We start from the raw sequence: 21,740 nt of genomic DNA, 5'->3' as shown, positions 1-21,740 counted from the left end.
ACCCTCACATTATGTGACCCTCAAACATGTATTGGACTAGCTGTTAGATCAGATGCCAAATTTGGATACCAGTACTACAGTCTTTATTTGATTAATATAGATGATACCTTCAGGAGGATGGGAATGAAGAATGGATTGCTTGCCAGTCTGCGTTTGGATTCATGCTGCCACTTGGAGAGAATGATTACTTCCTGCAGTAAGTGTGGATCCCTCCATCCCAAATTTGAGACCTCAGTTCCATTTGCCCTGGAATTGTAAGAGATCTGAGGGAGGGTTACGCTTGCTCTGCCCTTCGTGTCCTCACATGGAAGTATGAGGTGGCACAGGGCTCATTCATTCCAGGCTTGTGCAAATGAAATGTATGTCTAGAGTGGAATCCACACTGATTTTAACATTGCAAACCACAGTTATCGTAGGGTAACCATTCTCTCTGTTGTTTCTGAGTCTTTCACTAAGATCTGCTTTTCATAGAACTACATTACATGAGTGATTCACAGGACTGTTCTTTTAAAGGTGTATTTTTAAAACAAAATGCATGGTTAGTAGCTGTGCTAATTTTTGTAATGTTTAGTTCTGTAAGTCAGCTAGAGTAGTAAATTACACTAAGGTGTATGTAAATAGGCTAATGATGTGTGTTTTGGTTGCCTGCTAGCATTTGGTCATATAGTGTACATGAGATGTACCAAAAAACATACTTATATTTGCTCTGGAGTGGCATATAGCTTTAATATGATCCTACTAAGCATAGCACTAGACTGGAGGACAGACAAATCTCTATGGCAGGATGTTTGTACCATTAAGGACAAGGATAGAAATGAAACAGTGTTGCCTTTGGAGCTTTGAAAAAAACTTTTCCCCTCTAAATTGGTAGCAGAATATGCCAAAATGATGTCTTCAAGAGAAGGTCAGGTGTTTAAAAGAATACTGACTTAAATGTTAACGAAAACTTCCACTTTCTGGTAGACCACCTTTTAAATAGTGTAACCAGAAGCTAATTTTGGTTTTAAACATCCAAATAATCTTTTTTAGCAAGGGAGAAATGTATGCAACTGACTGGACAAGCTGCCCTACGTGGGTAGATGGCTGGCCCTTTGTGGAGTCCTGCTAACTTCACTACTTAGGTATAGTGTCCTACCTGCAGGGAACAACTTGAAAGATCCAGACTAAGTTAGACAACAGTTGAGAATACGCATTGGAAATTCAGGGTTAAAAATTATCATAGGGGTTGTGTCTTATTACCAGCCCAAGCATTATAAATGCAGGGAATTTAGAAATTCATGATAAGGTAAGAAATGTGACATGAGGACCCTCCCCCACCCAATAAATGTACCTTTGTCCAGTAGTGTCCTTATATATTCTTAACACACAAAACTTTTGGTACTTGATGAACCTGACTTTTAATGACATGTTTGATTTTTAGCCTTGTGGAGTCACCACAGGACAGAATTGAGGTAATTTTTTACCTTTGTTTTGTTCTGTTTTTTGACCGAGTTCAACATTTTTCTGTATTTTTTTAGTCAGAAATACCAGATCCTCATTTCACATTGCCACGTGAGACTCTAACCTGAGCTGCAGGCAGCTTTCTGTACCTCAGCCCAAATCCATGGCAAAGTTAGCATTGTGGGAGCAACGGAGAGGGCTTCAGCTTGCATTATAACTTTGTGTGACATCCTTAGGTTTTGCAAGAAAGGGAGCTAGATGAGTACTTTTTAGGTCAGAAGTACAAGCAAATGAACTCTTTTCTAGATGGAGAGTATCTTTAAACTGTATAAAAAGAAGCTGACTTGCAGCAATGAAACTTAGGTTTAAAAACTGATTCCACATGCACAATAGCAATTTCTTTTCCTTTTAGCTACAAGAACTGGCAGAGTGGCAGATGCAGTTATAACAATCTAATTTAAATTGCACAATGATCTAATGGTAGCAGATGCAACAACCTAATCTAAACCAGTAAAATGAATCTCCATCTCCATATTGATTTAGCTGTGGTTCTGCTTTTGTGCAAAATTGTTTTTGCCAGAACAGTTTCATTTGCTTTTAAGTGTCTTGGACATTAGTCAGAAAGTCAAGGGCTGGGTGAGATCAGGAAAGAAATGTAATCCTGATGGCTTTTACATTAAATCAGGTTCTCCATCATTAATGTAGGCAGATCTTAACAACAGGAGAAGTGCTCAGAGAATATTATTTCTAAGGCTTTTTTTCCCAAGAAAATAGATTAAGTGAATTTGCCTTTAATACTAACCAGATTTTCCATGTGGTTCTTACACCAGGCTTGTTCAGCACAGGGATTGAATGATTCTCCAACTGTTCCCGGAGGAGAGAAATTCCTGTCTTGACATTTAGAGCTGGAAAGCTGAGACTGAACTGTTAGAGCCTTGCATTGCATTAGCCTTCAACTGGTTGGGAATGGCTCTTCCTCTTTTTCTTTGCAGTGGCTCTTTGGATCTGTCTGCTCTATCTCATATGAATAGGATGCTATCTAGCGCTCAGCAAAGTGGCAGTCTTTTGGAAAAGATGCTGGAATGTCTTTATGCCCTGTGGGTAGTTAAGCTATTCCAGTGGTGTATGTTCCTGCCTTTCCCACCCTTAGCCTCATGCATTCTCTACCACCTGAAAAAGCACTGGTGAGGGTGGGTGTTGGATGGCTCGGGGGATTAGGATACACAGGATTTTTCCACTTCAGGCTGCAAGTCAGTATTCCTGGACTAAAGGTTGCAACTATATGACATGTGTGTGAAGATATGTGCAAAGCAAGTTGCTAGTGGAACAAAGCCAGTGTGTCCAAACTGCCACTATGTCCAAACTGGTATGGATTCTCCAGCCTTATTTCCACTTTCAGCAGAGTGGCTGGAAGCTGAACTCTGTCAATTACTTTTACCTGGGCAGTGTTTCTTTCAGGTCAGGGTGCAGGTACATTGGAAGAAGGGAATGCAAGCTGGCAGTGCCACTGCTTCCAGTGTACCAGTTTGTCATTCTAGCCTTCCACCCCAGCTAAAATTCAATATCTTTCCAGACTGGGAAGGAAACAGGACAGCAAGAGCTCATCTCCTAGCCATGGGCACAGTGTGCTTATAGTTGGTAGGTGGAGAGGGGGAGGAGGAGAGGGATAGATGAGGTCACATGACATTGCTTGTCTGGCAGGTGTCTGGGCTCTGAGTAGAGAAAGCAACTGTTCACTATTTTGGGTGAATGAGGTTGGCTGTCCCTGCAAGCAGTTCTGTGAGGGAGGTTACCCCCGATATGCAGAATTCTGCATATTGAGAACCTGAATACATCCACGTACTTGTTGAAGCAGGGACGTTTCAATGAAAAACTTCAAGGGAATTTAGAGTTGACAGGAAGAAATTTTTTTCCTTGGAGACTCATTGTTTTGGATCTTTAGAAGTTAGCTTTCAGGATTTGTCACTGCCGTCAGCGTCTGTCTGTCCCTGTGCAGGTGCAGCTGTGGAGCTTAGCAGTGAAGCAGGTCTCTCAGTACAGCGACAGATATTTGGGTAAAGGGGGATTGTGACTGAGCCTTTTATGAAAATTAAATAGCCTTTTCACTGATCTGAGACATTTCCTATATTACTGGATCTGCCTTTTCTGACCCTGGGTCTTTCTCTACAATGTTGGATAAAGCCAAGACCCTTCAGCCTGCCTATGCTGGGATTTTGCCGCTTGCAGAGACTGTGTCAAAGCAGGGGAAGAGTTGTTCAAGCACATGTCAGGACTCATACCACAGCTTGCGGGAAGGTTAGTGGCCTCTACCCTGTTTCACTTAGGTTTTTGTGTGTGTGTTTGCATTAAGTTCCCTGCCCATCCTCGGCAAACATCCAGATTTGGAGGTTTCCCGCTGGCTCCTATGATCTATGCTCCAAACTACTTAAAAGCATGCCCACAAGGAAGTGTTAGTGCAGCGTGTGTGGTGTCTTGCCAATACTTCGTTCTTGGGAGGCTTTCAGTATTTCTACTTTCTCATTTCTTCCTCTCTTCAGTGCATGGAGGTCTTCTGTGAGCAAGTTTTAGTGAGAAGTGTAAGGCTTTCCTTTTGTCATGAGTACCAGAAGCCTGAAATCGGAAGGTGCAGCATGCTTCCCAAAGTGGTGTTTTTGGTACAAAGTTCCATAAATTTCTGGAGAAGGAGCTTCTCAGTGAACACCTAAATATATTTTTATGTATTTCCAGGTGTGCTGTAAATTGGTGCAGTACTTTCACAAGCAAATGAGACAAATTTCCTATCCAAAACACTTCTAAATACAAGACACATGTCAAAGTTTAGAATGAGTATGGAGGGTGCTGTGGGTAGTGAGAAGGAAGAAGCTGCTTGGAAGGGTAAGTATGAAGGAAAGAAGAGGAGGTAGGTAAGGAAGTATTAGGCAAAATGGACAACACAGTAGATGGCCACAAACAGGAGTGAGGGAAGAAAATGGTAAGTATAAAACAAGAGGAGTAATGGGAGGGTTAACTAGGACTGGATTATAATTGTCCTGTAGATGAGGACAAGGATCTTGAACATGATGTGCTAAAGAAAAAGTCAGTAGCTGCATTCAAAGAGCTGATGTGATATGAGTGAAAGGAGAGGAAGATGACTTTAGCAGTGGAATTTTGGACAGAGCTAGGCTGTAAAGGGCAGGAGGGCTGAGGAGGAGAAAGTTGAGAGCCAAGGGGTCAGATGGAAGATTACAGTGATCAAGGCAAGAGATGACCAGTACATGGTAAAGGATATTAGCAGCTAGATGTATTTATTTTTCTCCATTAAGCAGCTCCTGGATTACAGACAAAGCTACAAAGCTTCTGTCCAAACCCTTATATTAAATAGAAAAAGCAAACCTGGCAGAGATGCAGATGTATTAGGCACTAGGACAGTTGGTGCCTCTTAGGTAGAGGCAGTAACTCAGACCTGCTGCCAACTCTGGTGAATCACTGGTTTCCATATTTTTAATTTTAACTAATCTGTAGCTTTGACTTGACTTCCGTTTCATCTTCCACATTTCCATTGGACCTAAAGGTGTTTCATCAGTAAGAAGATTTTCTGTTGGCCCTGTTTTCCCAAGGCACTGGTTTCTATGCAGGGAATCCAGTGAGATACTTGGAACGAATACCCTCAGCTTGATGGGAGGGTTACATAGAGAGGTGTTAGGTAGCTGCTGTCCTGTCAAAGAGCTCTTGATCAGTGCCCAGGTGAAGGGAAGGTGGAATTCTCTGTTGTCCGTGTCAGTGGAATTTAGCCGGGTGTTGTCTCAATTGAAATGAATAAGGAATGCTGAATTCCTGAATTATTCTGATCCTTTAAACAGTTTGGCAGACTGTGTCTGAAGATTACATATCTGACAACCTCATCTTAGTAGTCAGTGAATATAGGATACAAATATAATGCACAGCTTGCACTCACTGTCTATTGTTTGAGGGCAGGCAGAAAGAGAAGTGGACGCTGGCTAATCTTTTCCTGTCAAAAGAAAAGAAAGGCAAATAACTGCCACCATAGCAAAAAGATGGCATGACCCTGTCACCTCACTGCTCTTCCATTCATTCTCCTGCATTCTCAGGATTCCAGCTGTATTTGTGCTTCCACATGCACTGCACTTCTATAATAGCAGAGCCAGACCTTACACGCTATGGGAAAGCACATTCACTCTAGGGTATAAATCCTGAGAGAATCTCTGGGATCCCGGTTAGAGTTGTTGAAACTACTTGGGCAGTATACTATCTCCAGCTGGAACATAGCCTGCTTCCTTCTGTACTACCAAGAGGAGAAGATACCTGCACTTTATTCTTCTTCTTCCACCACTCATAGGAATTAGTGCCAGTCTCTTCCCCCTCTTCACCAAGATGGACTATATTCCAGTTTGCAAATGCAGATCCTTGAAATTAGGAATCCTCTGTATATCTAGGAAATATTTTTCCATTCCTTAGTCACCCTGTGCTGCACTGAGAATCAGCTGCTGCTGGATTAGATTTTGCTTCACTCCCCTGCCCCAGGCCACTGGTGGTATGTGAGCATGACGTGCCTACTAGTTACTTCACAACAGTTTTAGAAAGTGATACGTGAATTGCTGATCTCTACCATGCATTAGTGGGTTGGGGACAGGAAAGTGAAGCCAGGCTTGTTCATATTTTCCAAAGTGGGTGTGTGCCAGAGCAAGTGTTAGTAAAATCTTGGCAGAGTTCGAAGATCCTCTAGCAGTTCTTTTGCAAGAGTCCTTTGGTGTGAGGGGGCTTCTGAGTACCTCAGAAGTCTGCTCAACTTTTGCTTTCTATTTTCCAATATATGACCTAGAATGGGAGGGGGGACATTACTAGCTTTTGAAAACTTCATGGAGCCAGGTAAAGGTTCATAGCGTGACATCTGAAGTGAAGAACTCCACAGTAAATACCCCCACTTCTCCATGTGTGTGCATCAGCTGTATTTAAGTGCTCTTGAACTAAACACTTTTTTAAAAGTTATTTTGAGAGCTGACCTGCCAAAACTGGTCAAGTCTCTTTCAATATTGAATTACACCTTTTTTTCCCCCCAAAAATCTTTATCTTAGAAACAGCTTGAGCAATTGAACCCAGTTTTTTGCCATTGATTCTCATTGTCACAAACCGAATATGGAAAATTGAAGTGTATGAGATGCTTTGGAGAAAAATGAAAAACACTTTTAGCATATGCCACACATGTAATTACAGGGACAGTCTGATAAATAGAAGGGGCAGCATTACCTTGGGGATTAATTTTGGGAATGTAACACAAAATCTTCCTGTTCTCTAATCCTGGCTCTGTTAGTGTCCCATTCTGTGACTGTAAGCATATTACTTACTTAACCTCCTTTTCTTTCACTGTCTGTACAGTAGGAAGAATCTCCTGGTGTGGCATGTCTGTGAGCAGGGTGGGAATCCTTAATGTCTGCGCTGTACTTTGAAGATGTCAGAAACTAGACAAGTTCTTGTCAAAGCTTGTTTTTTAACTGTTGAAGGAAAGGAAGCCAAAAGGCAGAGTAGATATGCACCTTATAGATTAACTGAATTAGATATATAGAGAGCATAAGTTTTTTGTGAATTTGAGTTTACTTTGTCAGATGCTGTGAAAGAGCAAGCATAGAGCAATGTATAAAGTGCATGAGTAGAAGTCTCTTTGTTATTTATTGTAGTGCCTCTGGCCACTAGAGGGGTGGTCTCCAAAGTGGGGTGCGCGCACCTCACGGGGTGCGCAAGACGATCCATTGGGGTGTGGGAAGAAAATATTAGAACTTCTATTTATATGTATATTTATATAAACATACATATATTGGGGGTGCGTGCTCAACATTTTTTTACTGATAGGGGTGCGCGATCAAAAAAGTTTGGAGACCACTGCACTAGAGGACAAAACTACTAGTTTGAGAAATGAATTTAACATTATATTCAGTAGAGGGCAGAAGAGGACACATGAACACAAACTTGTTAAGTTGCTGTCATAGGAAGGTCTAACCAAAATGTACAGACTCCTAAGAAGAGGTCTGTTTCTGGGCATCTGTTCTTTGAGCCCTCTGGAAAATTAGACTAAATATGGAATCCATGTTTTCTGTATGATGAATCAGTCTGTCTTCCAAGTTCAGTATGAACCACAAATATATCTGAAGAGCTGTGGGAGATACATATGTAGATAGATGGCATCCGTTTTAGTATCTTATGTTTGCAGTATGTTTCTTTTATGTCTCAGCAGTATGATTGCTATATCCTGTATACTGAATGAACTGCTTATTAGGAGCCATGTGTCCCTTATTCAAGGAACTGACCAGCTCGAGTCTATTGTGGCATAACAGTGACATATACAAAATAAATCAATCAGGACTTATGGGGGCTGATAACTTTTATTAGACCAACTAGATTTTTGCAAAAAAATCTACTTGGTCTAATAAAAGATACCACCTCTGCCACAAGTCCTGATTGATTTTGCTACTAGACCAGTCTGGCTACAACCTGGATACCATATACAAAATATGCATCTGGGATCCATTCAGCTGTTGTATTTGCAAATGCTCTCCAAAGGCACAGAGTGCTGAGGAAGAATGAGGTGTGATGCATGTCCCTGACATGACATCTTTGACAGTGAAGATTGGAGATGTGATGAAGGGCAACATGAAAATGTTGGAAAAGGGCTCTTGACAGTGTCTGTCTGACTTTTCAGAGATCAGTCCAGTACATGGTTGGAAAGTTGTACCCTAGGCTGCTATCTCTGGGCTCTTCTTTTTCCGTTCTGTTTCCCTAATGTTTTTTTAGTTGACATGCTCTCCCCTGTTGGAGTCTACCAAACTATTCCTGTCAGTGTAATGATCCCCAGCTGTTGCTTTAGCCCTAGCTATTTTCATGCTGGGAAGAGGAGAGGGGTAGGCTGGCTTGTTTACTGCGCAGTCATCTAATTCAGTTCTCAAAAACATCTACTGTGAAACTCTCTCCTAGCAGGAAGTAACACAAAAATGAAAGCACAGCGAGGCTTACACATGCAAAAGCAGGGAGATGCAAAGGAGCTGATACATGTAGAAAATGACAGAACAAAGTGTGTAGGGATGCTGTCTTTTGTGTGTATGCCAACAGTGTTTTGAGCAGCAATGATACCAAGTGAAATTTGCAGTGACAACTCCCTTGCCCTATAAACTGCATTTTGTTCAGAGTGTAAATGAGGTAAAGGGCCTCCCACAGGAGGCTGAAAGAGTGATCTATCCCTGTACTGGCAACCACTGTGAAGAATGCTTGGAAAACAGTTGGATGTACCCTGCAGTTATTTGCTGTTTAAAAATAAATTCAGTGTATGTTTACACTTTTAAATGGCACAGAAGTGTCTGATGCTGCAGACTTCCTGCCAATTAGTGAAAAGCTGATGCTTTTCAGAAAACGAACTGGGATACCTGAACTCTGAGAGTCTGCCTGCATTGCGTAAGGAACCTGCTTTTGCAGTGAAACTAACTTTAGCAGTTCTTGCTAGGAAGATGCTGCCATGGTTTCTCTGTCCAAGACAGACAGGATTTTGTGGTTGCTGCCCACAGTGACTTCAAAGCCAGATCAAACTGTTTGCATAAATCTTGCCAGTATTTATACTGGCTTCTATAAACTGTCTGTCATCTGCCCCCCGAATTCTTAGCTGTTCTGTTATAGATTTTAAGTCACGGGAATGTAAAAGAAATATAAAATAGAAGTGCTTGCTTAGAAAACCCCTTTCCTCGCATGGTCCAACTCCATCTGTGCAGCTTTCCATGAGCACTGAATTATGATCCTGTCACCTGCTGCCCCAATAAATTCTAGTTCAGAATCTTACAGGAGGACGTTTCTCTACCGATCTGTAGTAGAGGATGAGATATAATGGAATTTGACATGGCCTTCACCCATTTCGGAACAGGCCTAGGGGAAACTGTTCTGTATCCTGTGAGGGTCTTGTGGGTTGATGCTCATCCATGTAGTGGGCCCCGAACCTTACTGCCAGTTTTGCCTTTCCTTTTTCAGAACAGCGAAGGTGAGGTAATATACTTGTTCCTCATGACAAATAACAGCCATGGTCACCTGTCAGAGAAGTATCACTTCATGAGCTACAAGTATATTTAAATGTGATTGTTGCTAACTGGAACAATAGCATGTTTTGTGGGACCAAGGTACCCAATTTAGATTTTTTAGGGGAAGGTGGAAAAAAACCAGAGTGCTTTTGGCCAGTGCTTCTACTTTTTTCATTTGCAGACCCCTAAAAAATTTTGAATGGCGGTGCAGACCCCTTTGAATTGTAAGTGTGTGTAGTCACATACTTTTGATTGGTCATATCATCTTTTGTGGACTCATTAAACATAGTCTGTGGACCTCATAGACCACAAGTTGAAAACCACTGCTCTAGGCTACTGCTCAAATGATCTTATGGGCCAGTCTATTCAAGCTGTAGAAATAACTACAGTTTATTGTTCATTTAATGCAGTTATGTGCCTTTCCAAGAAAATACACAAGTTAAACTCTCTGATCTGCAGTTTTGCAGTATCATGTTAGACCAAACCTAAGGACAGCTGTTGTGAAAACTGTGGGGAAGTCAATGATAAACTGAAGGCACTGCTTTTGGCCACAGGTCCTTTCCAATGATGAGAAGTGACATCTGGTGGGGTCATTCCTTTTTGCATCGCCTTAAATCCTTTCTAAGTTCAGCATTCATCATGATGACTCTGGTCAACCAGGATTAAAAGGTCAATATAATGTTATGGTAACTGAAACTGATTCTGAAGCACCTGTCTAGTAGCAATGCAGCTGATATCTATACAACCACTGTTTGTTCAACCTAATGTTAGCTGTGTTTGCCTAGTTGTGCACTGACGAGGTAATTGGGTGATGCTAGCAGATCAGCCTTCAAAGGGAAGTGTCAGTGGGTGTGTCTATACATGACACTATGTCGCTATAGCAGTGTGCTACAGCAGTGTAGCATCGGTGGGCACAAACCGTGATGTTCAGCTATGTCACTAGCAATGCGCTCCCTTAGTATAGCTGTTGCTTCAGTGACGTAGCAGCTAAAAATAATTGTGTGCTGCCAGCACGGCGCAGTACGGGCTGTTATTGCGCCGTCATTTAGTACTTCTAAAAGGAAGTGCTAAATGTTGGTGCAGTGACAACGGTGCTGTAGGGCAGTGTTTCTCAACCAGTGGGATGTGTCTGCACTGGTTGTTTGCGCTTCAAATAGATGAATCAGCAGATATCTCGAACAGTTCAATTTTGTGGGGTTTTGTTTTTATCATGGTGGGATCAGGGTTTTTTGACAAAATGGTTGGTGGGAAATAAGGTGCAAAAGGTTGAGAACTGCTGCTGTAGGGGCGTGTGTAGATGTGCCCTGTTTTCAACAGTTTGATCAAGGAGTTTACCTTAAGTTCAAAGTGGTACTTTCATGCTTTCTGATTACTTTCTGTGGAAAAAGGAACGGTAACTTCGTAGATGTTGGCTGCAGCTGTAGGAGTTGGCTGTTTATCACTGGAAAGTCCTCAGTGCATGCTGGAAATGTTCCAAGTAATAGTCCTGCTGCATCATTTGGTCCCCATTAAAGCAGTATTCAAAGAAGGCCCTGTGCTATTTGATCTTGTCTGTCTCTCAGTGCCCGTTCCCCTTACTTTTGTTTCATAAATGATATGATGGTGTTGATGCTCTTTCTCCACTTCTCCCATTCCCAAGGTTCCCTATCTCCCCCATTGCCATACATGTGCCTGAGCATCCTTCCTGAACCTATGTGCTGAGCTGTCTCCCTCATGCCTTTCAAATCTGTTAAAGCTTTGCTTCTGCCTCTTGCCTCTCAGAAGGGGGAGATGAAGGGGACCTTTTTTTTTCTTTATTTAAAAAAGAAACAAGTTAATGGAACCCTCATGCCTGACTCCATTACCACTGTTTTATTGCTAATGACTCTGTTGTGTCACATGGATGTAAGCTGGGCAAAGCAAAGACCACATCTTTACTGGGTTTATGGTCATGCAGACCAGCTTGAACCAGTATGTTTTGGTTCTTTGGTAATACAAATCTGGACTCAGTTTTCTTATTCCTGTTATGATTGCACTTAGGACCATGTTAGCTACTGGGGGGGCCTCGTTATGCTCAGCAGCATGTATACATCAAAAAGTCAGTCTTGGTCCCAGACAGCTTGGAATTTAGGGTTTGAAAAATTTGCAGCATGTGAATAAACAAAAGTAGGGGGGAGAGGACAAGGTAACAGGGACATGGCATGGGTGTATAGTTTCAGGAATCTCAGGGCATGTATGATAGGCTACCCTCCTCACAACACGTTGGAGAATTTGATTGATGTGCTCTTTAGTGGATGCTGCAAATTTTGGGAATCCAGTCCATCTTTTAATATCAAGATGGATGGGGTAACAATGATGAGCAAGTTTAAAAAATAAATGTAGGAGCTGAATGGTATGTGGGAACCTATAGAGAAGGTAGAAGATTACTGCGGCATGATGACCATGACCTTCAGCTAAATATCGGCGGTAATGTCTGTTGGTTGTGTTCTCCAGAGACCATGGGGAAGCAATGGAGTAATTTTCATTGCTTGGGATAAAGAGCAGGGTAATTCCATTCCTGTTGTGTGAGGCTTGGGAGGGAGGGACTTGGATGACAGCCAGTGGCTATAATGCCAACCAGATAAGAGAAGCCCTATGTCTGTTTTGAATATACTGTGAATATTGGTGACGGACAAAACTGCCGTCATATTAGGTCCCATGAAATAAGGGTCAGTGTAGCTACTCTATCTGGGACATTAAATAGAAATGAAATTCTGTAGCCACTTAGTTTAAATTTGCTGCCATGCCTTTTCTGTGTTGGTATATTAAGAGCTGATCTCTTCACCTTCTAAATGATCATTTTATGCCCCCATGTGCACACAACAAAGCAACAGTGGCAATTTTGTAACACGTGTTACAACAAATTTGCTTTAATTGAGACTTCACTTTAACTGACCAAGGTTTTTTAGCAGGCAAAAACAGAACCAGAAGTGTACATCACTGGATATATAAAGCGAGCCCAGAGTTAACAGGAAAACCCAGCATTTCTCATGTTTAGAAGTGTCACAGCTGTAACCATGGAGAGTCTATGTGGTATTTTTACTAGCAGATTATTTTCTTGACTGGTGCTTCTAACTTTTATGTGAGAGGCATTGAATCACTGAACTACTAGTCTGTACTGAGAAGTAGCTGGGGGAAGCCTTACTCCAAAGGTTCTTGGTAGATGGGGCTGTGAGCTGCACCAGAAACTGTACTATTAAAAGTGAGCTGCAGAGCTACATATTGTCTGATGTCACTTCTTGTTGTTTTGTGATTGAAGTAGGCATGTGAAGATTTTCCAGTTAATGATATTGACTAACAGCAGAATTTCTAATTATATCTTCATAAGTTTTCTAGGTATGCCTTGGAAATTCTCTAACTTTAATAAATGGGATTGTGGCATTAAATCTTGGACAAAGATATCTGTGGATAAACTCTTGAGCCTTTAAACCATCTGAAAGATCGTTTTAACTCTCTACTTCCTAAAAAAAATGTTCTTTTATAATCCACACAGTGCTTCAGGAAAGACTTGAGTGTCTGATGTTAAAAAACAACAACACAGTTTTGGAAGCAGGAACATTTCTGTCTTTCCTTACGTGTGATAAAAAGTGAAAAAAGAGCCCAAACTCTTTTTCCGTGTGCAGCTTGCCTGTATGTGATGCTACTGTACGAGCATACAGATTGACTGACCATTTTGTTATTTATACCATTATTTTTTTCCACACTCTTTTTTCTTCTGTGTAGGAATCTATTTTGTTACCTTCTTTGTTCATCTTGGATTGGCTGTCTTGAAGAATTTCTTTACAGGTTCCTCTTCTAAAGGTGGTTCATTAATCCCTTGAGTTTGTTGCTTCATGGAAGGATATGGACACTCACTACTGAATGCAGACTGTGACACAAATTGGTATGGAGAGCCTGCCAGTGGAACTTGATTTCTATGAAGTATTTTCTAGAACTGGAGGCAGATAAAAATTGGATATGAAGAAGTTTCTGACAAAGAAAATATAGACAGTATCTGTTAATAGTGGTTACAAGACACGTGTACAACACAGTGACATTAATGTGTGATATTTGGGTAGAACTCTCCACCTATGTATCTTGCAACAGGTCACTTTTCAAAACTGTACAGTGGTCAGATTTCATAGAATACAGTTCATGACTAGCTATTCACATTTGGGTTTCACCTAACTCCTTTTTCTGGGACTAATTGATTTAATGGAAATCAGTATATTTCACTGAAAGCAAACAAAATGTATTCCGGCTCATAGGCTGGTTGTAGATATTTCCATTTCAGGTATTCTGCTATGTGTACAAGATTACATGTACACAAGAGTGCTTTACAATCCTGATTAAATAATCCCTGTGAATGTTTAAAGCCATGATTGCTACGCATGCCCAAACTTCATGACATTGGGATATTTTGGCATTTATAGGAAGACAATTGGACTGAGTTTAAAAGAAGTGAGGTTTACATAAAGGTTCAAAATAACTTTTAAAAAGTGAAGACTTAAATTTAAAATGAAATGCTAGGAATAAATATAGAAATAAAATGGCAATGATTAAAATAATCTATAAGAATTCAGTGTTAAATACTTAGCAGACAATGGCAAAAGTTAAAACTAATTTGAAATATACATACAATAAAGTTAAATAAGTCACACTAACAATTCACTAGTGTTAATTACAAACCAAAGTCAATAAGAACTGGGGTAAAGCAAAACATTGTAAATGATTTAGAAATTAAGAATGAAATGTGTATTTTGCTGCTTTAGATCCCAGTCCAGCAATGACTTTTGCAGGTGCTTAGCTTTATGCATACAAGTACTATCCAAGAAGTCAGTTGATATGGTCATGTAGTTGTAATTGAACACATGCAATTGTTTTCAGAGTTGGGGACTTTGTAAGCTCTTAACATCATGGCCCGGGCCTTTCTTTGAATATGGTACTTACTGCAATAGAGCTTCAGTCCGGGTTAGAACATTTGACCTCTACCAGATAATAATTGTTTTGTTTTGTTCTGTTCTGTTCTGCCCTGTCCACTGAGGTTAGGGAAATTGTGTTATAATACAATATATTGCGATACTGTTGGGATACTGCAGATTTATAACACTGTGCCTTGACAAAGTAAACTTGACAAAGTGTGTTGGGCCTGTCACCCTGTAACTACCATTGCTTTGCTTATAGTGAGAACAAGTTTAGTGGAAAAATGTATTGAATACCATGGTGTGGGTAGGAGTCTCTAATAATCTAAATGAGTGATTCTCAACAGGGTGCCGTGGCATCCTGGGGTGCTGAGAGATCCTTTTAAGGGTGCTGTGGGGTGCCATGCAATAGTAGGTATGCAAAAACACCTACATAGGATTCATAAGATAAATCCAGAGATTTCAAATAGGAATCTGTAGTGTCAAAATTATTCTGGTCTGGGCCTCAAGAATTCTTTACAACAAAAGATTGTTCTGTTATTTGTTCATAGTCAAGAAACTAGGTAAAGCTTAGAACTGGCATTTATCAAAGAGTGCATTGAGTTTAATGAGCGGTGCCTTGAGTCTAAAACGGTTGAGAACCACTGATCTGGATAGATAGATTTTGTGGATTTCAGGTAGTCTGTTCTTCTGTGTCCACAGTAGATAGCAACAGGCAATATTTGAGGGTGGATATTCTATCATTATTTAGGAGAATATTGAAGACAGATATAATATCTATTCTCAAGTATTGCCACAAGTACAATTTGCTTTTGTTGTTGTATTGTTTGTTATCTGCTTCTGAGAGTAGGTCTTCTTGTAGCTGTTTAACGATGATTATTTGCATTTAGCAATATCCATAATTCACAACAGTTTGTCTAAATTACAGGCTGATTTTATATACACAGCAGTGAGGAGGATTATTGAAGCATTAAAAGAGGATACGCATTTCATCACTTTCTGAAAACACTGCAAGATTCCTGTTTGGTTCTGTTTTCCTGAAGCTTCTGCCCTAAAACAGGACTTTCTGGCACCTTATCTGATAATCAGACTTCAGTTTTGCTGTAGGGAATACGTTCATCAGGCCTAATGACCCAGAATTTTAATTTAAGGGTGTGCATTTTTTGCGCACTAGCCCTTTCAAAGAACTGTGAGCAAAAAATATGGAATTTTCTCTGTCTTAGAAATGAATCAGCCCTTTGGGACAAAACCACCTAGATAAAATAACTGGTGTATTTTATAGTCATAACTTTGCTGGGGCATCTATGTCTCACAAGACTTTGCATAAGTGAAAGCCTAGCATAATCTTGAGCCACATTACCTCCCCTCCATTTGTATTCACATCCCTGCAGGAATCACAGCCATTACTGTGCATGGAAAAGTAAGGTAGCAAGATACTTATATTTTCAGCTCTCTTTTCTCCTGTTGCTCCCTTGGTGCCAAATGGTGTCCTTCATGTGTCATCGGTCATCTCATCCTCTTCTCCTTCCCTGTCTTATCTCATTTTGTCTTGGTGATAGATAAAAAGCTGCTCCTGTTTCTTCTCTTCCTTCTTTTATGTACCTGAGAAATGTCAAGTAGAGACAGCTAGACTGGTTCCTTCTTGATTTCAGTGCTTTTAGAAGCAGCAGAAAAAGAGCAGAATCAATACTGTGCCTCCATGACTTAACAACACCAGGGGAGGGCAAAATATGGCCCACAAGGCCCTTCTATCTGACTCGCAGGGCCCCTAAAAATTTTAGAAAATTAGTATTTATCTGCCGCTGGCTCCTGCCAAGGGGGTGGGGGAGGCAGGGAAGGACCACGAGGATTTCCTCAGTCCTGGGTGCCAGGCCAGCTCCTGCTGAGCCCCATGATGATCTGGCCCTACAGCCGGGAGCTGATGGGCGAGCAGGAAGGCAGGGGCAGGGGGGAGTGGAAGCGAGTGGGAGTGCAGGGCCTGTGCCTGTGTCCTGGGGCTAGCGCTGGCGGGGCCCAGAGTGGGGCGGTAGGAGTGGGTGGGGGTGGAGATTGTCCGGACCAGCTGATTTAAATACATCCAGTCTCTCCAGAAGTTCCCTGACTAGATCCTCACTAACTCTTGCCCTAGGTGTGCCTCCTGGGGCCTGAGGGGAGCCCAGTGGCGGGGGCTGATCTGGTCCCTGCCCAGGAAGATGGAGGCAAAGAAATTGTTAAATAGGTTAGTTTTGTCGTCTGGTGTGACGACCAAATTTCCTAGCGTGTCTTTCAGGGGCCCCACGTTACCCGGTACCTTCTTTTTGCCCCCTATGTATTTAAAAAGGGACTTCTTGTTGTCCTTGATCTGGGTGGCTAGTCCCAGTTCCATTTCCCTTGTGCTGAGCACCAGCTTGTTCCCCTGAAGCTGTTTCTCAGCACCTCCGGGCGGTGTTTGCTGAGGCCGCCCACTTGGAGCCTGCGCCGCGCTAGGCTCTGGTGCGGCTGCTTCACCCCCGTCTCTGTGCTGCCCAGCATGACAATAGCGGCTATGTGGAGCAACCACTGTGCAACAGAGAGGCAGTGGTGGATCAACCGCACCACAGCCTAGCATGGCGTGGGCTCCAGGCAGATGACTGCAGCAAACAGTACCCAGTGGCGGTGAGCAGGGGGAGGGTTGAGGCTTTCCTGCGTGCTGAACTACTGGTGCCTTGGCTTACCCTAACGGGTGAGCCTGGAGCCAGCGTGAAGCCCAGGCTAGCAGTGGCGGTGGGTTACGAGCTGGTTCTCAGCATGGGGGAGAAGTGGGCACCCCCTCCCGGTGGCTGGTGTCCCGTACTGCAGCCTCTCCAAGCCCACACAGGGTTGCCTGTGCCTGCTCTCCATTGCCACCGCTGCCCTGTGGGGTGGCAGTGATGTGGCAGAGAGGCAGGACAGCCCCCACAGGCTCTGAGCAGCTCCAGCATGGGGTGCTGCCCACGGGGAGGGAGGAGCCGCTTTTCCCCTGCTGGTGAGCGTGAGGTCGGGGCTGTGCACTGCTCCCCACCTGTACCACGGGGCTGGGGCAGGGGCTCTGGGAGTGAGGAGGTGTGCGGGAGCCAGCTGCAGCCAGGTGGGAGCATGGGGCCTGGACCAGCGCCAGTGGGGCCCAGAGCAGGGAGGCAGGAACGCGGGGTCCCGGCTGATGCGCTCTGTGGAGCCGGGCGAGCTCCCCTCTCCCTGCTGGTGCAGTCCAGCCCAGCTCCACAGACCCCTGCCAGTCCACACCCTGCACTCTTACTGCCCTGCTGTGGGCCCTGCCAATGCTGGCCCTGGGACATTGGTGCAGGCCCCATGCTCCTGCTCGCTTCCACTCCCCCACACTGCTTTCCCCACTTTCTTGCCAACCCACTCTGCACTACATGGCTTCCATACCCACATCCATACCCACATGCACACATCCCCACAACCCCCCATATCCAATCATTTCTGCATATACAGCACAAACACCCACAAGTCAGGACAAAAATATATTTTTTAATTAAATTAAAATATATTATTATGGGTGTTTGATTTTTAGTATGTAATTTGGGCTTTTTTGCCCTAAGATGGCAAACCCTCCTCCCCAAAGGAGTATTTCGAGGGGCAAGGAGAGGGACTTCCAGTGGCAAAGGTCAGAGGTTAGGGGTGGGACTTCCGACCCCAAGATGGTGACCAGGGGGCGAGGCACCTGTCAAGGGGCAGGGCTACCCATGCGGCCCTCGACAGCTTGCCAAAACTCAGTAAGTAGCCCTCCTCTCAAAATAACTGCCCACCCCCGTCCTACACCATAAACCACTGTTTGGGAACTGCTGCTTCAGTGGTGAAGACTGTTGAGATAAATGCAGAGAAACTGGTTATGTTTTTTTTTTGTTTGAGGGTTTGTTTTTTAATGACTTGTATCATCAAGACAGAATTTTGCTCCTAGTTTCCATCCACCCATGTTTTAAGATTTTTTTAAGAGATACCTTCTTATTGAGCAAAGGAAAAATGAGGGATAAAGGAAAGACATTTAAAGGAGAGGAGAATCAGCTTCTAGTAGTGTAAGAGTTGATGTAGTAGCTGTGATGGTCCAGAAATGATCTGAGAAGCAAGGATTACTTAGGGTGAGATCTTTTATGGGAGCAACTACATAGCTGGAATAGAATTAGATGAGCTTTTGAATGAGACGTTCTTCATCAGGTCTGATCAGTACAAGCCAAGAATACCATCCAAGCATATAGGATGAGCTTAGAGAATTTCTTCCCAAACATGCTGGGTAAACAGATCACAGGGGCTTGGAATAAAGCAAAAGTCCAACCCCCAAACTCTGTGGATTCCCTGGAAGCAAGGGCTTTCTGCATGGGCAGCCTGCTACCCCCTCTACTAACATTTACTGCTTTGCAGTCATGCCGCCATGGTATCTCTTGGCTGTGGTTTTCTCTGGTATCCTTCTGTTGGCTTTGTGTCATAGTGACTTTTCCTGTTGGATAAGCAGAGCTGCAGAAAGATTCCTGTTGAGTCTGTCAGCACTACTCTTATAGTATCCAGTAGAGTGGTGAGTGTCTGGTGTTCTGAATCCTCTGAGCAGAATCTGGTTATTTTCCACAGTGCTGCCAAGATACCTATTTTAATCACTTGCATGAGATGCCACTACTCATCCTAATTTTGGCTCCTGATCAGCTGTTACTGTTTAGACCTTCTCTCTGAGGAAAAGGAAGTTCTCAGTCCCATTTCCCCCAAGTAGAAGAGCCCATGGCATGAATATAAATAAGGGTGTTCTGATTCTGGTGTGAAAGGTTCCTTTAATGATTTTAGATTGAAGCAGATTCCCCTCCTCTCGGCTGCGTGGTTGCTAAAGAAAGGATGAGGAAACTACTTGCATTTGAACAGTGGCTGTTGCTGCCATACTAAAGAAAAGCGGTAGTGGAATATGAGATGGGCTCAAACAGCAGAAAGAGATAAATTTTTGACTTGTTGGTTTTTTGCTTAGGCTCTCTATAGGCCACTTTTTCAAATCCGTGGTGTGTTAGAAAGTGTGTGGACGCTGCCCATAACAGCAATCAAAGATTTTAGAATGGGTGTCAGCAATATAACTCCGGTGCTTCCACTTGGCTTTACATGGAGGTTCCCTCCCTCCCCCCCCGCCCCAAGAGAGAGAGCTTGGCTATATAATTCCTGTAGTTCTGATGTCATTTATGGTCTGTTTCACTTATTGTACAGTCTGCTTCAATGCATAGCCAGTGTGCATTCCCTGTCAGCAGTTAGGAGATTAAAGTGCTGTTGCACTTTGACAAGTGCCTTTAAGGCTATGTACAGACTTTCAAAAAGCCTGAGGGGGAATCCATCTAAATTACTTGATTTTCTGTAAGCAGCGCCATTTAGCAAACAGAATACACATTCACCCTTTGGTGTGGGGGACAGACAGATCTTAAACCGGGTTCTGCCATTTTTAAACCAATATGTGTGCACTGAGCTTCTGTTCTGTTATGGGCATAGACTGGTTTCCAATCACTTATACCGGTACAAGTGAAATGTCTGTATTTGGCCTAAGTGACATATGTTTCTTCTACAAGGCAGAAAATGACCTTTTCCCCTACCGTCTCTATCGTGACCTCCATCTGAATTCTTAGCCCTTGTCTGCTCTGTAATAAAACTTGTGCTGGAAGATCTATTCAAATTGGACTTCAGCATTAGTCAGTGCTGAACACTCTTTTAGAAAAATTATTTTGGCCACACTGTGCCCACTCACTGGGAATGTAATATGTTATATATAATTTCTTGGCATTTTTGCAGCATAGACAGCCTATGAACGAAGCTGCTGTCTGTTCTTTCTGTTGGCCTTAAAGATGCCATAGTTGGAACCTAGTGAACTATTGTTGCTGATACATGAACCAGAACCAAATCTCGCTTCGCTCTGCAAAAGCATTTCAGGAATCAGAATGTATTTTTATAAGCAGGTATAATTTAAAGATACACAGGAAGCTGTTGCTGGAGCAAGAAGGGGATTTTTCTAGCTACATCGGCACTGTAAGGATTAAATTCAGATGAAGCTTAAATAAGCCCCTCTTTGATTGAAGTGGATGACAGTTGCAATCACTTAGTCCAAGCCTGAAAATTTAGTATTTGCTGCGGCACTATAGTAACTAATCTAGGGGCGGGCAAAGTCTGGTCCATGGGCCAGATCTGGCCAGCAGCGGACTCCATTTCCCAGCAGCCCCTGCCCACATGGCTGGGGCTGATTTCTATGGAGACCCTAGCAGCAGCTGCACTGTGATAGCACAGAGCTGAGGTTTCCATGGAGACTGGCAGGGCAGGGAGCTGCTCCAGGGCCAGGCTGGGATCTTGCCACAGTGACAGCATGGTCTAGAGCCAGGGCAGAGCCGTGATCTACACCTTGCATGCTCTGGGCAGGGGTGTACAGGCGTTGGATTATGGTTCTGCCCCAACTTCTTGCAGTGGTGACAGCATGGTCCAGAGCTGGGGCAAAGCCGCTCGCTATCCATTGCCTGTATGCCCCTGCCTGGAACATTTGCAGCTGTGCCCTGGCTCCGGACCACGGTGTCACTGCTGCATGATCCCAACCTGGCCCTAGAGCAGCTCCCTGCCCTGCCAGCGCTGCTGGGGTCAGTCTCCACAGAAACCCTGGCCCTGTGCTATCACAGCACAGCTGTTGCTGGGATCCATAGAAACCAGCCTTAGCTATACAGGCAAGGGCAGCTGGCAAATGGAGTTCAGCTGCCAGCCAGATCCACCATTTTGCCCGTCCTTGAACTAATGGTTTAATGCATTTTAAATTCAAAGGTAAATTCTTTGTAATAATAAAATTACTCCAGATAAGTAAATGGTAGAGAGTATAACAGTAATTTCATCTTTCAAAGCATTCGTATGTCATGCTGGTTTTAGTCAGTCAGCTGTGCCCTTCAGTCATTCTCCAGTTAGAGTGATGGGCTTAAGATGTGTAAACTCCAGTATCAGTGTTGTTGGTAATTATTGTTATGGTGTCAAACGCTTTGTGTTTACAAATTTCACAGTTAACTTAGTGGCATGCATGCTGCTCAAGTTCACTGGCCATATGTGAAGTACTTCTATTTTATATGTTATCAAATGCATTGGCATGTACAGGTGCTGGCTGCAAATTGCGGCCTGTGGTTTTTCAAGCCTCACAAATTAATTAGTGAAAGTTTCCAGGAAGTGCTTTAGGAAATGCAGGTGCTTATTTAGATGTTTTTTACCTGATTCTGCTGTACTAGTGTCTCCTGATGTTAGTGCATTGCTGAACCTTCACGGGTGATGGCAGAGGTCCCGAATGTTACCAAAGGTTGCTTTTCTTGGGAGTGAGAGAACTTCTTACACTGAAAAG

At 43.0% G+C, this 21,740-nt stretch overlaps 1 protein-coding gene across 2 annotated transcripts in view; it reads left to right on the top strand.

Annotated features, from left to right (window-relative positions):
• The window catches only part of MKL1 (megakaryoblastic leukemia (translocation) 1), a 107,624-nt gene that overhangs the window by 38,828 nt on the left and 47,056 nt on the right, over nt 1-21,740 (top strand). The window contains exon 2 of one of the 2 annotated variants that reach the window (XM_019544980.1): nt 101-196. The exons of the other annotated variant lie outside the window; for it this stretch is intronic. Within the exon in view, the coding sequence (XP_019400525.1) occupies nt 118-196 (79 nt within the window). The 5' untranslated portion in view covers nt 101-117. The remainder of the gene's footprint in view (nt 1-100; nt 197-21,740) is intronic. 2 annotated transcript variants of the gene reach the window in all.

This window comes from Crocodylus porosus, unplaced genomic scaffold (assembly GCF_001723895.1).
Source record: "Crocodylus porosus isolate Cpor-Errol unplaced genomic scaffold, CroPor_comp1, whole genome shotgun sequence".
Taxonomy (NCBI): Eukaryota; Metazoa; Chordata; order Crocodylia; family Crocodylidae; genus Crocodylus; species Crocodylus porosus.
This window is presented reverse-complemented; position numbering and strand designations above follow the sequence as displayed.